This window comes from Mastigoproctus giganteus, chromosome 3, assembly GCF_048544385.1.
Source record: "Mastigoproctus giganteus isolate SK-2022 chromosome 3, ASM4854438v1, whole genome shotgun sequence".
NCBI classification, from domain to species: Eukaryota; Metazoa; Arthropoda; class Arachnida; order Uropygi; family Thelyphonidae; genus Mastigoproctus; species Mastigoproctus giganteus.
Window position 1 is genome coordinate 80,517,171 of NC_143577.1, and position 18,038 is coordinate 80,535,208.

Here is an 18,038-nt window from a genome sequence, read left to right on the forward strand (position 1 = left end):
AATTATAAAAGAGGTCCAATTAACTCAATGATTCTATACAATTTTGACAATGTTTCAAACTCACTTTGTGATTTATTTTCAAGTCTAGGGAATTCAGGAATGCTTCTGCTTTCTAGCTAGACACCTGCAGTAACTGCACTGCAGCTATTGCAGTGTTCCTGAACTCTCTAGATATGAAAATGAATCCCAAAGTTGGTTCTAAATGTAATTTATGGTAATTGTCCACATTTGCCATCTACACAAGAAATATAGATCTTTCAAGGCTCTATGATTTTTTTATAATCAAATCTTAATGGGGGGGGGCCCCTCTGCAATTTTGACAATGTTTGTCTGTCTGTCTTGGCCTATCTGTAATCAAAGACCAATCACTTCCACAAAATTGTTGACTGATATCATTCTCGTTGCCTAGGCAACATCTTAGAATGCAGCTCATATTGGTCTTGCAAAACTTAATCTATCAAGTGAAAATCGATATAGTTTTACCCAACTAGATCTGTGGTAGTCAAAGCCGAGTCAAATATCCGTAGTGCATTTGTCAGAAATGAACATTAGCCATTGTGAGTTTCAGTGTAGGAAAAAGCTTTTGATACTGCAGTGAGATTTGGTAACCTTTTGGACCTCCACCTTGTAGGACTGCTCTGACAATTACCATGTCCTATATAAAATCTCTTATACTAAACTTTTCAAGTTTGCTATTGACATGTTCTATCCCATTATTTATTCAATATGAAGGCATTTCTCAATGGTTTATACTAAGTGCTACATTGTTTGCAATTTGAATAACGAATTTGATACAGATTATCTCATTGAAAAGGCCTCTGGAGTCAGGAACTCTGTAATTCATCTGTAATGCTACTAAATAACACTGACTCGAATCTGTAAAACGTCTTTATTAAAATAAAATAAAATACATGCATACCGATTGTATACCTGTATACCAATCAGAATGATTGGTATACAGGTATACATATTGGCTGGAGAGTTTAAGAATATGTTCTTCCGAGCGCTATAATCTTAATAGGGATAAGGTCTGTTGCATTCATCCACTCTTTGAAGCCCTTATCCTACGAAGAGATGAACGGTTTAGAGTGGCCCGTCCATTTTCCCATTCCAATGCATGAAAAGTGAACCGTGTGTAGACTCCATAGTTCACGTTGCAGACCTGCCGAGATGTGTGTGGTACATATAGATTGTCAGTCATCCTGCAACCACTATAGCTGATAAAGGCGGCCGCTGCTGCCGAAAGCTCCTATACTAGTGGTTTTAAACAACTTTTATTGCTTTTACTTTTATATATTTTATTGAATTTTATTCTTGTTACACAACATTTATTTTATTTTGTTTTAATATTTTAGCATAGAGTTGTATTGTACAACAGTATGCACTTATTTTATTTTATTATAATAAAGATGTTTTACGGATTCTAGTCAGTATTATTTAGTAGCATTACAGATGAATTACAGATTATCTTATATACTGTAGAAACGTATCTGTATGCAGACTATCTTACCATCTCATGTCATTTGCAGAAGATGCCCTTTGACAACTACGAACTTTGGATAATGAGTTATGGCTATTGTCTAAGTGAACTGTTATTTTTTTTAATGTAACATCTGCTCTCAACTCATATTGAAAGCACATATGATTCCAGTCACCAGTGTAATCCACTTCCTAGGCTTAATTCTACATAGCAAACTTACTTTTGTTGCACATATTACATGTTTATAAACCATTTGTTTGAAAAAAATTAAACATTTTCTCAGAACTGTCTTCACAATGATATAGGGTGCTTGCTGATCAGTATTCCATGATGCAGTGAAACCTCTCCAAAGTGGACCAGACAATCAGAATAAAGTGTCCACTATAAAGAGGTATTCACTTTGAACAGGTCAATGTGGAGAGTTTCAGAAGATTCTTTGATTATATATAAAGCTGAAAAAAATTAAATGAACAACTTTAAATAGTTTTTTACATTGGATCAGTATGCAGTGACAGACAATCAGAATAAAGTGTCCACTATAAAGAGTTATTCACTTTGAAGCGGTCAATGTGGAGAGTTTCAGAAGATGCTTTGATTATATTTAAAGTTGAAAAAAATTAAATTAACAACTTTAAATAGTTTTTACATTAGATTGGTACGTGCATGGTAGCAAAGCAGAAGCTTTGCCATCATGCAGATATCAACACACAAGCTATACTCTCTTTCTAACAATAGCTAATAAGATGTCCAAACCACTTTGAAAAGCTTAGTAAAACTATATTTGAATTGTAGATTTGGAATATTTCAAAAGTTTTTGCTCTACCACAGAAAGAACAAGGCAATCTGGAATTAAACTTTTATTCAAATGTGTAGCGACAGTTCTATTTTTGTGAGAAATAACAGAAGACCAAGTTTTAGAAGGATTGAAGTTAACTAGGTTTTCTTCATCTAGTTGAGAATTTCCTGGAAGTCACATTTGCTGTGTCAATGCATATAAGCATTCAACAGTTATACTGTAATGCATAAGTATTACAACACAGCACTGCACCCAATGTGCTATAATACATATAGGCAGTCATTCTTAAGCAGTCAATATATAAGTGGTGTAAGAGTAAAGGCATATGAAATTAACTGCTTGATTCTGTCAGCACACTGAACTATTATGGGCTGTTAGCAGCAGCATTTTCTGAACTGAAACCAAAAGTTTGACTAGTAAATTTGCCAATAGAAAGTATTCTGAAAAATTAATTTTGTATCCAAAGGAACAGGAATGAAATTAGATCAGAACATTACATTTTGGAGCCTTGGTTAAGATATCAGTTTTTTTTTTTTTTGACTTGTAGATTTTATTAATCTTGTTATTAATTACAGAAAATTTTATTAATTACAGAAAATATAATTTAAAGTCCCATTATTTATTTATTAGAGTTATGCAAAGTTGATTATGTATAATTGATATTTTTCCACATTGAATATGAGAACTCTGAGATATCCAGTGCTAATGTTTCCAATAACAACAAAAGTATGGAACATTCTCATTATTTACATGATTGCCCAATCGCTTAAAACTAAAATCTTCCTGAAGTAGGACTATGACTTTTTGAGTTGTCAAGTGAGAGAAGTCAGAACAAAAGACAATGTAATCATGTACTCATACATACATTTATTCATCCAGAATTTTGCTATTATAATTAAGGGATGGGTTGGGAAGATCTGGGAAATTTTTTTCATACATAGTTAGTATAGTTCCACACACTGGATATAATGAACAGGCAACAAAATTGAGCTTTCATGGATTTTAATATGCTATGTTAAAGAAATGAGCAATTTACAATAGTTAAATTAGTCAGGCAATCAAGAATTGTAATATTAAATTACAAAACAATCCCCTCTAAATATTTGTCCAGTTCCTCCTTAAATTTATTTAACCTATCAACTTCCACAATGACAGATGGAAGTTTGTTCCAGCAATTAACCACCCGCTGGCTAAAGGCAAATTTCCGTACATCTGTTCTACCTCAGTCCTTCCTCAATTTCAATTTATGCCCCCTTAGGTTCGTAATCTGAACAAGTGGAAGAATCCCATCAGAATTCAGCGTGCTCAACCCATTCAAGGCCTTATACACCTCAATCAGATCACCTTGGAGGTGCCTAGTCTCTAGCTGCTGCAATTTGCAGAACTTAAGCCTCTCCTGGTAAGAGGATCCCTTCATTCCCCTCACCAATCTTGTCCTTCTCTGTACATGCTCAAGCAAATCTACATCCTTCCCAAAATGAGGCCTCCAGACCTGCACACAGTACTCAAGGCGTGGCCTGACCATTGCCTTATACAGAGGGACAATCACCTCCTTTTCCCTGCTAGCAAAATTAGTGTATATCATTGACAACACCCCATGACCTGCCCTGGCAGCCTGCCAGCATTGCTCAGAAAACTTCATATCTGACTGCACAATTACTCCCAGGTCTTTTTCGTTTTCTACCTCCTTAAGTGTAGTACCACACAGGTGGTACGTTTCTCTGGGGTTACTTCTACCCATATGTAGTACTTTGCATTTTTCAATGTTAAACTTCAGTTGCCACTTCTCAGCCCATCTGCCCAAATTTTCTAGATCCTATTGCAGTAACACACTGCCATTAACAACTCTGCCAACCTCTGTATCATCTGCAAACTTCGATACTAAGCCTTATATAGCTTCATCAATATCATTGATAAATATACAAAACAACACTGGACCAACACCGAACCCTTTGATTACCACCCTCTGTCTTCTCCCACTCAACCATCCTTTTATCCATTGTAGCAACTTAACCTTAATACCATTCTGCTCCAATTTTTACAGTAGTCTTCCATGCGCAACAGTGTCAAAAGCTTTCCTGAAATCTAAGTATATGATATCAAAATTATTTTTTGCATCCAGTTGCTTTGTAACCACATCATAATAACCAATCAAATTTGTTAGACAAGACTTTCCCTTAACAAACCCCTGCTGTGTCTGAATTATTGCTTCAGTCTTGTCTAGATGATCCTGCAATGAGTCTTTAACCAGTGACTCCATTATTTTACCCGGAACAGAAGTTAAACTAACTGGTCTGTAATTACTTGTGTCACCCTTCGATCTCCCTTTGTGAATTGGGGACACATTTGCACATCTCCAGTCTGTGGGGACCTCCCCTGAGTCCAAGGATGCTCTCATAATTATGGCTAAGGGTTTGCTTACTTCCTTTGCTGCCTCCTTTAATATAACTGGATAGATCCCATCCACCCCAGGTGCCATTCTTATGTTTAATTTCAACACAGTTATTGTTCTCAGTTATTAAAATATCATTAAGCACTCTATTACAATTTGATAACCTTTTGGCATTTTCAAACCTTAATAACTCCTCATGTGTGAATGTAGATGCAAAATACTCATTCAGTTTGTTTGCTATCTGAGCAGGATCATCGATATCAAATGGACCAATCAGATTCATCCCCTTCCTTTTAGAGTTTATATAAGTAAAGAAATCCTTGCTGTTTTTCTTAGCATCCTTTGCCAAAGATTTCTTGTAATCTGCCTTTGCCCGCCTAACCTCCTTTGTGACTTGATTACAGACATAGCTTATGTATATCATAGGCTTCTGTGTTGCCAGATAATTTATATGCATTTCATTCATTTTTCTTCTCTGCCACGAGTCTCATTAGTTCATTTGACAACCATTTAGGCCTAAACCTTGAACCATATTTCTTAATAGGTATGAAACACTTAGTAGCTTCCACTATTAATTCTTTGAATGCTTCCCACTTAGAATTTGCTGTTGCTAACATCAGTTGGTCCCACTGCACAGAATTAAAAATGATGAATGCTTAGCTAGTTTGGAAGCTCCCAAGCAGCCAGCCTTAAACTGATTTTATGTGGTTATAAATTCTGGTGGGCGCCTCCGTAGCCAGGTGGGAAGGAGCAGCAGCGTGTAGCACACTCTTCTTGATTAGACCGGGGTTCGAGCCCGTCACCACCAAATATGGGAAAGGTCAGGGGATGACCACTGCATTTCCCGAAGCAATATGGCCTTAGTTGCTAATGCTCCTAAAAAAAAAAAAACCAAAAATAACAATAAGTTCTCGCCATTATAATGGGTGGAGCCTGTAATATGAAATAAGGACTTTAACTTATCAAAATCTGATGGTATATGGTAAGAAAGTAAGATATTTCTTTCTGGGAGGTGGTGGTCTGTCTTCAACAGAAATTATTAGATATCTATTTATGCCATTATTTTTAACATAATTTATTAATGAAAAAATCCATGGACAGCCATGGATTAAAAATTTTTGTACAAGGTTATTTCCTATTTCTATCTGCTAAAGGATAGAATATGCTAAATTTAAGTGCATTTACCGGGCTAGCCAGGGTAAAGTGCCTGCCTGGCAACCCAAAGGTCACGGGTTCGATTCCCGCCTCAGGCTTGGATCAGTGTAAAATGCAAAAACTTTGGGAGGTGCATTATGGTCACAGAAGCCGGTGCACCAACAACTAACAAAAAAAAAAAAAAAAAACCCAAGTGTGATGGAATGAAACTCTCAATATGTAAGTATAACCATAAAAGATTAGTCAGCGTCTCAAAAAGGTGCTCCTACCAAGGAATGTCAGTTGTGCAAATTGCAGTATCTGAAACTAGTCATTTAGAAGAGATCTGATTGAGGTGTTTTACGGCTGAGTAAACTAAATGCTGATGACATCCTTAGTCTAGCTCACGCAACACACATAAGTGAACATTATTAAATTGAGAAAGGATGGTTACTAGATATGTCAAAATTTGTTTTCAGCCAGAGGGTAACTGATTGTTGAGGAAATTTTCATCTGATGTAGAAGTGGACAGGTGATACGGAAATTTTTTTTTTTTTTTTTTTTTTTTGCTAATGATGTTTGCTGCCTTGCATCATTTGTCGCAGCTTCTAGGGGCATTCCTTTAAACATCGAAATTGTACAAGTTTTAAAAATAATGAAAAACTTAGAAATATAAATTTCTAATTTCGAATCCCGCCTCAGGCTTGGATCAGTGTAAAATTTTTACATTCATTTTTATAAATTGTATTAGTTATGTAACTTTCATTTCTTGTACTTCAGGATAGCCCTTCATGGAAGCCTAGTTGGCACAACATATTACTTTGCTGTCTGCCACTCATTTGGACAGGTCTGGGTTCAATTCCCATTTGGAAAATTGACAATTGGAAAATGAAGTTAGCTGAACCCAGGTGGAGAGTGTAGGGTTCCCCCCATGAATTATTCTGTTTGCAAATTTGCTTGTATTCATTTTTATTGATAGCCTATCGAAACCACTGGGGAGATGTCAATCTCAACATTTCTCTCTCAGAGATCATTACACAATGATTTTTGCGCTGTGTAGTGATCTCTCAGAGAGAAAGATTGAATGTAAAAATGTAACAAGTTGGATATATATTAAAAGATGGCTGTCTTAATACAGACCATAATATGCTTATGGTTATGTGTGCATGCTTGGGAGCCATTACTAATGGGTATTTATTTTTTAATATTTTGTACTTCAAGACAAAAAAAAAAAAAATTCACAAACCATAAGAAAATAAGGAACATTTATTTGGCATTAACTTAGCTTTATTTTACTTTTTCGTGTTTTGTTCAGACAGCCATCTTTTAATATATATCCAACTTGCTACATTTTTACATTCATTTTTAAAAATTGTAAAATTTTTACAATTTTACATTCAATCCTTCTCTCTGAGAGATCACTACACAATGCAATGGTCATTGTGTAGTGATCTCTGAGAGAGAGAGAGAGAGAGAGAGAGAGAGAGAGAGAGAGAGAGAGAGAGAGAGAGAATGTTGAGATTGACATCTCCCCAGTGGTTTCAATAGGCTATCATCAATACAAATGAATTACTTAGAGTGGACCTTTGTTTTTACAAATAATGTAAGATGCTTTATCTATAAAAATAAATATGCAGCTTAGTAAGTAATAAATACAACTTTCTGCTTAGGACAATTAATAAATTAAATTCTCATAGAAGATCGTTGACTGACACTTCAGTCAACTTTCCTATGACTTCACAAATTATGATTGTCAGTGTATACAAACATAAGCATAGCTTACCTTAGAAAAATAATTATCATTGTAAACTAATTGAAATGTATGAAAAACTTCTGCAATACTGTTAAATCTCACAGGCAGTGTATGAAGCCCCTATTAAAGAAAGCATATGAACTTTATTTTGGCTGCAAATTTGGTGATCTGGACAAGAAGTGGGTGGTTCCTCATACATGATGCACTAATTGTGAAGTGTTAAATCCTTTGAAAGTAGGAGGAGGCTTGGAAATTGTTCAAGGAAGTTTGCAAATATTTTTTGGGCAACAATACAAAGCAGAAAACTATAAAATCTTGATTGAGAAATTGATTATGTCTATGAAAATCTCATTTTCAATATGTCTTTAAAATCACACCTCCTCCATTTCCATTTAGACCTTTTCCCAGATAACCTTGGACACATTAATGATGAACATTGTGAATGTTTTCATCAAGATAATGCTACCATAGACAAATTTTGCTGGAAATTAATTAAAGAGGCTTCTGATCATTACAAAAGAGAAAGCAGATGAAAAAAAATTGAATGTTTTTATATCATTTATTGTAGTACTTGTTAAAATTTCATTAAAAATTGCAGAAAGCTTATCTACATTCCTTCTAATTTTGTGCAGGCTAGGTAATATTTAATTTAAAATTGATTCAGTTGAACAGAACATAAGAGATGTACTATATTTCAAGAGGGGAAAAAAATCAAAAGCTTAAAATTCATTGTCCAGTGTTATTAATTCTAGAAACATAGTGGTTGTGGAGACCAATTTCTACACACAAAGTTTTTTGAAGCTTATAATGCAACCATGGCACCATGTATGAACACATTTTACTGAAAAATTTATTTTTTTATAATCCTGTGGGTACTATAAATTATGATAATAGAAGTTAAATTTAAAAGAAATAAGAAAAATGTGTATGTTTGAAGCATCCAGCATTTTGACATTTTCAACAGAGGCTTACAAAATCCCCCCACCACAGGAAAGGGAAAACTATTGTTAATACAGTGATATAGCTAGCGAATGATAGTTCCTGTGTATAAAGTTTCAAAGTTATCCAAATAATATATCTAAGTCATTCTACAGAATTTTTGAACCACTCTAGTATTCCTCCCCTTCTAATTTTAATCATTGTTGTGAATCATTCAGAGTGTATTTAAGTCCATAAAGTTATGAAATAACAATGTTAATTTCTGCTATCTGTTTATTTTTTTAGAGTGAAGAACTTTATGCCTATAGTGGATATACAGTAGAAAGTTTTCGAGATTGTGTGCACTGTTTGCATAAAAGTTTTTGTGAGGCGCCTAATTATTGCCAGCAAGCAGTTCGTGAAAAGTACAAAGCTTTAAAGTAAGTTTTTGTTATTAGTGTTTCTCAGATTTTTTGCACACTTATTCCGGTGATCAGGTATCTGCACAAACCAAAAGTTTTGAATTTTGCTTGATCTGATCTGACTTTTTGGCTGCCCATGGTTAATAGTGAATTGAAACATATTATCCATACCTGACTGAAAAAACCAGAGCGCTTTTTCACAGTAACCCTATTCAGAACCAGATGGCTTTGAATTCACAAAGGCAACTAAGGCCATGAGGTATCACTACATTGTAAACTGCACATATTCTGTGATCTGATTGCCTATTTTGTTGGACTAAAAACCAAACTTTCTGATGAGTGCATGTATGAGAAGGGGTTCAAAAAAGATTTTTATTCAACCAGAAGTAGCTGTTGAATAGAAGGTTGAAACAAACAGTGTATTACACTATTTCAACATAACAAGCAAAATGGCACATTTCTGCCACCTTTCAATACACTTCTGCAGTCCAGTTTTGTAGAAGCCCACCACTGACTGTCCTTCAAACCACAACTTGGCAGCAGAAATCACCTCATTAGCAGCAGTGTTTTTCACAAAGAAAGGACTTGAGGGAAGGAAAGAGGAAGAAATCCAAGGGTGCATGGTTGGGAGAATAAGCAGGATGTGGCACTATTTCAAACCCTCATTTGTGGGCACACCTCACTGCTGCATGCAAGGAATGCAGAGGGGCATTATTGTGGAGCAGGCGCACACCTTTTTGATAGCTTTTCCCATCTTTTTTCTTTTATAGCAGCATATAGCTTTATCAGGAAGTTGGAATAATACTTTGCTGTTGAGGTACAGCCCTTTTGAAGGTAATCTGTTATATTGCACCTTGCTGATTCCAAAAAACTGATAGCAACACCTTTCCAGCACTTGGTTGCACCTTCGCCTTTTTTGGGGGTGGTGATTCTGCACGCTTTCATTGTTTTGACATTTGTTTAGTTCCGGGATCATAGTGATGGATCCACATTTCATCATTGGTGACTAGCTGTGAAAAAACTCCTCTTGCTTTTCCTGGCACATCAACAACATTTCATGTGCACATTGTGCTCTTCCTTTTTCAGGTAAGAGGTCAGAATTCTGGGAACCACTCTAGCAGACTTGTGTGCAACTGTTGATGGATGATATTGTCCACAGACCCTACACTAATTTTGATCTCTGCAGCTAGTTCTTTGATGCTAATATGGCAATCTTCCAGGATTAATGCCTCAATTTTTGCAACACTTTTCTGTTACAGCAGCTGCTGGGCATCCTGGGATTTTTTTATCATGCACTGAGGTTCTTCCACATTTGACCAATGTGCAATGCTGTAACCTGGACAATCTTCTCCATAAACAGTGACCATTTCTTCATGGAAAACCAGCCTACCATACTATTACCATGCTAATCCACTCAGAACCAACCTACCAACAAAGTTGGTTCAAGAGAATACTAGTGAGGTATGGCACTATTTATCTATAATCTATAGTGCAGGAGTGGCCAACTTAATTTGTGATGTGATCTACTTTTTTCCTTCAAAATGTGCTACGATCTACCATCTCAAAAATTTCATTGCACAAGGTGCACAAATCGAGGGATGACTGTATATTTAAAATTTGTAGTGATCGACCGAAATTAAATCCGCAATTGACTGGTAGATCGTGATCGACTCGTTGGCCACCCCTGCTATAGTGCAAATTCTCACCAGACAAAAGAAGTGTTTTAAATTAATAGAATGACTTGTAAACACAAGAACTGTAACGTTTTCCTAAACATTAAGATATAAAATATCCATTATTATGGGTAATCATTTAAATATTTCAGTTAATTTGACAAAGCACAAATTGTATATTGCAATAAACATTCTCTCAGGAAAATTAGATAGGCTTTGTGGCAGTTTCCCTTGCCTTCCCCTCACTCATTCACTCTGTGTACACATCAGTCACATGCTAGTAAAATAAATAATTTTTATTGTGATGCACAGAAAATAGAGCTTGACACCCATTGTGGAGGTAGATACCAGTAGTTAGTAGTGATGTGATATAATAACAGGTTTAATACTGCTTTGAACTACTTGTTCAATTCACAGATTTGATCTTGAATTGGCAACAATTTTATGAAATATAAATATGTACATGCCATTTCTCTATGATTGTTAAATTAGTAAACCCTCTTCAATAAAAAACTTGTTTTTAATGGTAATATATTTAGCTATCAAAATAGTTTGTGTTGAAAATACTACAATTTTCTACCTGAAAGAAGTCTAAATCGGTAATAAAATTTGATTAATGTAATCTTAATTAAAAGCTCAGTTATTAAATTTTCTTAGAGAAGAATTCAAAAAGAAAAAAAAGAAACATTGCCTGGTATATTTCAAATTATATAGGCAGGATTGCAGAGTTATGCTCTAGAATAACCAAGTATCATTCAAAAACATTACTTTCATTGGTTCAATGAGGATTTAATTAACAAGCACATGGCAGTGTTGGGAAAAAGTTGAGTTAGGATTAAATTTGAAAGTGTCTGCAATCCTGCCAAAACATGATAGGAAGAAGTACTTGTTGAGAGCCTTGTCAATCAATTCAGCCCTGGAGAGACTGCAAGGCTCATAGGGTAAAATTTTTCCCAGCGTGGTCTGTGCTTGTTAATAGTACAGTTTGTTTTAACAGGGATAGGATACACTTAAATAGAAGAGGTGCAAGAATATTTGCTGATGCTATTGAGGCAGTGCAAGGCGAGTTGGAAAACTGATAACTTGGGGGGTGGGGACTGTTGGTCATCATGGAACATGTAAATACATGGGCTGTGTTAGAGTAACTACACGTTGCATGAATGGCAGGTAGTATTGACACTGGTGTATTGTTAGTTGTATCTGCAGTCTTTTGCTTTGAGTATCTAGTTGTCAAAGAGAGCAAAGATCAAGCCCATTCAGAAATAGAGATTATTGGCAGAACAGAGAATGAATGAAATCTTTGGAAGGCTTCAGCACATGTATATCTTGGCATGTGTTGTTGTAATTGTTTTCTTGCATCTGAATATGGAACTTTCTTTTCTAACTTGTATTTCTGGATTTTGGATTTTTTTTCTCAAATTTTCACTGTTCACAAGTTTCAGAAAAGGTGGGGTGATTGCCTTTACAGTTGGGCAAAGTGAAGACTGGGCATTACTCAGCTTCAGAATGATCCTTTGATGCACATCTTGGACATACCGAGTTACCTCAACAGAACATTGTGTGAGTGTCCGAATTTTTTACATTTATAACATCCTGTTGGGTTTGGAACGTATGGATGAATGTAACGGTTCAAATACCCAGCTTTCACTGATGAAGGTAGGTTTGGTGAACTAAATGTCAGTATGCTGCTGTGAGTTGGAATAAGCTTGCCACCTTTCTTAGGCATAATTTTTTTTTTTGTTTGTAACCCGATCCTGCAGTTCCTGGACAATTTCTACTTTTCAGTCATTCATTAGGTTCCATTCTGAAATTACACCTTAACCCTAACTCCACCAAATGAGGTGTTTGAGAACTAAGAGACTCAGTGTTTGTGGATGGTGGTTTCAACCAATAGGTTGCCAGATTTAAGTCCTCAGGGCATTCTTGGGGAACCAGCTATGATTTCAGGACAATTCTGTATGAAAAATGGTGATAGTTTGCCTATGGACTAGTTTATTAAAGAATGCAGGATTGGGAAACTTGGATGTTCTACTGATAGTCAAGCAATTGACGAATGTCGTGGCAAGATCCAATATTCCTTACATTTCAAGGGTACAGCTCTAAAACGGTGTTCGCAGGCCGGCCGCTAGTTAGTACACTGGACCGAACCTATTGGTAACTATAGGAGGCTTCCAGATCAGCTAGTGTATAATCTTGCTACCTCTACTCTGCCAGATAGTGACTGGAGGGAGTCCGAGTAGTGTGTATGCGGGGGAGCATTGTCGAGGCCACGTTATGTCAAGGATCTGGGTATATTCTTACCACATGTAAGCCATATCCAAAAATTTCATTACTTCATACAGTATGTCCCACCCACTTTTTCTTACTATTGAATACACCATGAATTGTCAAACTAATAGAGCAAGCTTATCTGCGAAAAGATCTAAACCTCCCAAGCACTTCCTAATTCATTTCACAAATATACGTGGTCTCAATTCATATCTCAACGATGTCCATTTCCACTTGCAGTCTGCCAAACTCCATGTACTTTTTCTGACAGAATCTCAGTTATCGGTTGATTCAACTACTGCTCATCTCAGATGCCCAAATTATTCGCTGTATGATTCCTTTCGCCTCAGAGGTGGTACTTGTGCATATGTCCATTCTGATATTCCCTGTCAGAGACTTGGCAATTTGGAATCTCCTCTCTTTGATCTTCTCTGGCTTAAAATCTCCCTACCTCATTGTGTTAAATTCATCTGTTGTCTCTACCGATCTCCCTACTCCACTAATCACTTGGGGCTCTTTGACTTCCTCTCTTTGCAACTTGACTTTCTCCAGTCCAACTTTCCTAACAGTGAGGTAATTTTCCTTGGTGATTTTAACGTTCACAACTCCAGCTGGCTTCTGTTTTCTAGTCACACCGACCCAGCAGATCGAGATGCTGAGGCTTTTGCAATTACTAATGACCTAGCACAGATTGTTCATTTACCTACAAGAATACCGGACAGTCCTAATCATACAGCCAATACGCTTGATCTTTTTCTCACAAACAACCCTTCTAAGTACATGGTCGAAGTGAGGTCCTTTAGGCACTTCAGATCACAACTTGGTGATTCTCTTCTCCAATGGAACCTTTATCTCATGGCCATTCCCAACCTCGTGTTGTTTGGCATTACAAGAATGCAAAATGGGATGACCTGCGAGACTTCTTTTCTTCTTTTCCTTGGTCGGATTACTGTTTCAAAATTTCTGATGTCAACGTTTGCTCAGATCGTGTCAGTGAAATTATTCTTGCATGAATGGAATCCTTTATCCCACACTCCACTTTAAAATCTCGTCCTTTATCTAAACCTTGGTTTTCCAATAAATGTACTAAGGCTGTTCAAGAGAAGAATGTTGCATATCATAATTGGCTTGTTTCTAATTCTTCAGTTTAATTTTCTGCGTACACCAAAGCTTGCAACAATTGTAAAGCAGTTATTAATCAGTCCAAACTAGAGTTCGAACAGGCTAAGAGTAGAAAACTTGCTTCTTGCCCTAATGGTAGCCGAGCATTCTGGTCTCTTGCCAAAGCTATTGGCCACAACCTTTGCCCATCTCTGCTCCCACCTCTCTCCAAACCAGATGGTTCTGTTGTCACTTCAGCCAAGGATAAAGCTGACCTGCGAGCATCCCATTTTTCTTCCAGCTCATGTATTAATGATCTTGCTAAAACACCTCCCACCATTCCCAACACGCTCCATTCAATGCCTCCTGTGGTCTCCCGTCAAAAGGATATCAGAAAGATTTTGATGAATCTTGATGCTATGAAAGCTCCAGGTCCTGATGGTATTTCTCCACTTGTTCTCAAAACCTGTGCTCCTGAACTTACTCCTATTCTTTGTAGCCTTTTTCACTTTCTTATTCCAAAGGTGTTTTTCCTTCTGCTTGGAAATTTGCTCATATCCAGCCAATTCCTAAAAAAGGGTGACAAATCCCACTCATCCAATTATCGTCCCATTGCAGTTACTTCTACTCTTTCTAAAGTAATGGAGAAATCAATTAACCGCCAACTCTTAAACTACCTAGAAACCTTCCGTCTGATCAACGATCACCAGTATGGATTCCGTCAGTGTCGATCCACTGGTGATATTCTGGCTTATGTTACCCATTTATGGACTAATTCAATGGAAAGGTTCGGTGAAACACAAGTAGTTGCTCTTGACATCTCAAAGGCTTTTAATTGTGTTTGGCATAAAGGCCTTCTAAACAAGCTTCCATCTTATGGTTTGCCAACTGTTTTTAGTAATTGGTTATCCAGTGTTTCTCTCTGATTGCTCACTGAGGGTGATGGTTGATGGCTCTCTGTCTTCTAACTTCTCCACTAATGCCGGTGTCCCCCAAGGTTCAGTTCTTTTCCCCACTCTTTTCCTCTTGTATATCAATGACCTTCTTCCATTGACTGGAAATCCTATCTATAGTTTTGCCGATGATAGCACATTGCATTCAACTTTCCATTTTGAGAAACCTTGTCCTGCTCAATCAGCTTCAACTTCTCGAAAATCTGCTACCAATTCCTTAAATGCCGACCTTCAGGTAATTCTCCAGTGGGGCAAAGACAACTTAGTTGATTTCAACCCTTCTAAAACTCAGTCTTGTCTTATATCTCGCAAAAAGGATTCTTCTGCTCCTATGCTTATCTTTAGTGACACTCCGATTTCTAGGCAAAATGATATATCTCTTTTGGGGATTACCCTGACTTCTAATCTCTCTTGGCACAAACACATTACAAATATTGCTTCCTCTGCATCTAAAAAACTTGGTTTTCTCTTTCACTCTCGGCGTTACTTTTCTTCCAAACAGCTGCTCACTCTGCATAAATCGCAAATCTGCCCTGCCATGGAATATTGTTCCCACATCTGGGGTGATGCCCCCAAAACCTCTCAGGCTTCTTGATTCCATTCAGAAGAGGGCAGTTAGGTTAATTAATGATTCATCTCTAACAGTCTCTCCACTCGCTTTCTCATAGATGTACTATTTCTGCTGCATGCCTCTTCTACAGATACTTCCGTGGGCACTGTTCTTCTGAATTGGCTTCTATAATTTCTGCTCTCTCTTTCAAAACAGTCCGAACACGTGCTGCCACCAGCCAACATCCATTTACTGTCCAACTCCAAACCCATAGAATCAACTTTTCATCTTCCTCATTTATTCATTCAACTGCCGTTTTCTGGAACAACCTTCCTTCATACGGATTTCCTGAAAATTACAATCTACAGAAGATGAAGTCCAATGTCAACAAATATCTTCTTTCATCTTCTCAACCTCCAACCCAAGCACGGTACTAAGTACTATAGGTTCTAATACCTCATGTTTGGGGTTCACATAAAAAAAAAAAAAAAAACCATAGAACTATAAATTATTAGTGGAACAATTACTGTAAGAGTGCAAAAAAAAGGAGAGAAAAAAAAAAAAAAAACCCCAGAGTGGGATCTATTCTGTGAACACCCTACCACTACCAATCTTATAAATTATGAGACAGAGCTAAGGAGAGAACCCACCAGGGAGAGTCTTTTAGCTTTCTCCCTGGTGGGATGGATTCAGTTTGCAACCTCATTTAATAAAAATATTGATGTAAGGATAATATGGAAAAAAATATAGCAACTAAATGATAAATTTCCTTCATTCTCCACCTCACTTTTCATCTGGAGTGGGCAAGAACTTTCTACTCCTGCAGAGATTGCCAATGCCTTAGGGACTGTATTTTCACATTTGTCTATATCAACCGCACATGATCCATCATTTTAGACAATTAAAGCTTTAATTGTGAAAAATCACAACCGAACTTCAGAGCCACATCTTTGCCTTACAATCAACCACTTATGCTTGAACTTCAAGAAGCCAAATCTACCTCAGGGAACAGTGCTGCTGTTTCCTGTGCTCCTGAACTTACTCCTATTCTTTGCTGCCTTTTTTCATTTTCTTATTCACAGAATATATTACATAATGCTCCAATACTTAGTTAATAAATCTTGCTGCTAATCTTCTACATTTGCATCTTCATTAAACATTCATTCCTCAGTTCCTGGTATCACTCCTATGTACTGGCATTGCACAAGCCATCGAAGGATCACTGTATTCTTCACGGCTGTAGACCCATTTCTCTTACCAGCTGCTTGAGTAAAACTCCATAAAAAATTATACACCTTTGACTGAGTTGGCACCCTGAGTCCTGAAATTTAATTTCCGATAATCAATTTGCTCAGAAAATATTGATCATCCCTGGATCTCATGGTTAAAGCTGAAACAACTATCAGGAATGCAAACAACTCATCATGGTATGCCTTGACATAGAGGAAAGCTTTCAACCTACATGGCATTTTGGTATCTTGAGAGATCTCTATTCCCTTGACCTGAGAGGCCACTTACCATACTTCCTACAAAACTTCTTTCAGCTCAAATCCTTTATATATTGTTTTATTTTTATATAAAATAATTTTATATAAAAATATAGTAAAATACAATTTTACTTTATTTTTTACAGACACAACATGTATACTCATATCTCTATGCTAATGACCTGACTGTTTCTTGCAGTTTTCATAATGAGTTTCATTGAGAGGCAACTCCAAATCTCAATTAATAATATTGAATTATGGATGGCAGAGAATGGGTATGGCTATCTTACCAGAAATCTAGTGTCACACACTTTTGTAACAAATGGAAGATTCATCCTGATCCAGAGCTATGCTTAACAAATCATCTTATCTTGATTGTGAATAGCATTTATATCTGGTCTAATTGTAATATATCACACTTAGATATATTAAACATCTACAGACCACCTGCCAAAAAAAAACAAAAAAAAAAAAAAACTATACTGTGAGATCTTTCTTCTACAACGTGGGGTGCTGATCATCACACCTTATTTCACTTGTATAGAATTTTAATCAGATCTCACCTTGATTACAGTGCCCCATTGTATGATTCTGCTGGAGGGAGAGAGAGGGAGGGAGGATGGGAGAGAGAGAGAGAGGGAGTGTGTGTGTGTGTGCATGTCTTGCCCCTGTTGAGCAATTCTGTCCTCAGAATTGCTATAGGTGCTTAGAGAACATTGGCAGTACAAAATGTTTACATGAGGCCCATGAACTTTCCTCTCAGTATCAGGAGAAAGACTACTTCTGAACTATGTAGCTAAAATTTGAAGCGTGTCTACACACCACATTTAGCAGATGCTTAGTGATCCACAGTTTACAACGTACTATAGAAATAAACCAAGAACAAGTCAAGGCTACTGGTATCAGATTGCAATACTAATAAAGACTTGGAACATACACCTTGATGAAGTCCAAGATCCCAACAGTTCAGATCCCCCATCATCCTCTATTACACCTTCCTGTGACAATTATTTCCTAAACTTGGGAAACAGTTGCCGTATACAACTCCATATTGCTCACACACTAAATTATCTGAATTTTGCAAAAGTATATACTGATAAGTCAAAGTATG

The 18,038-nt window shown here is 36.7% G+C and overlaps 1 protein-coding gene across 1 annotated transcript in view; it reads left to right on the plus strand.

Annotated features, from left to right (window-relative positions):
* The window catches only part of LOC150088107 (cyclin-A2-like), a 106,708-nt gene that overhangs the window by 87,434 nt on the left and 1,236 nt on the right, over window positions 1-18,038 (plus strand). The window contains exon 7 of the mRNA XM_090370023.1: window positions 8,780-8,913. Within this exon, the coding sequence (XP_090226149.1) occupies window positions 8,780-8,913 (134 nt within the window). The remainder of the gene's footprint in view (window positions 1-8,779; window positions 8,914-18,038) is intronic.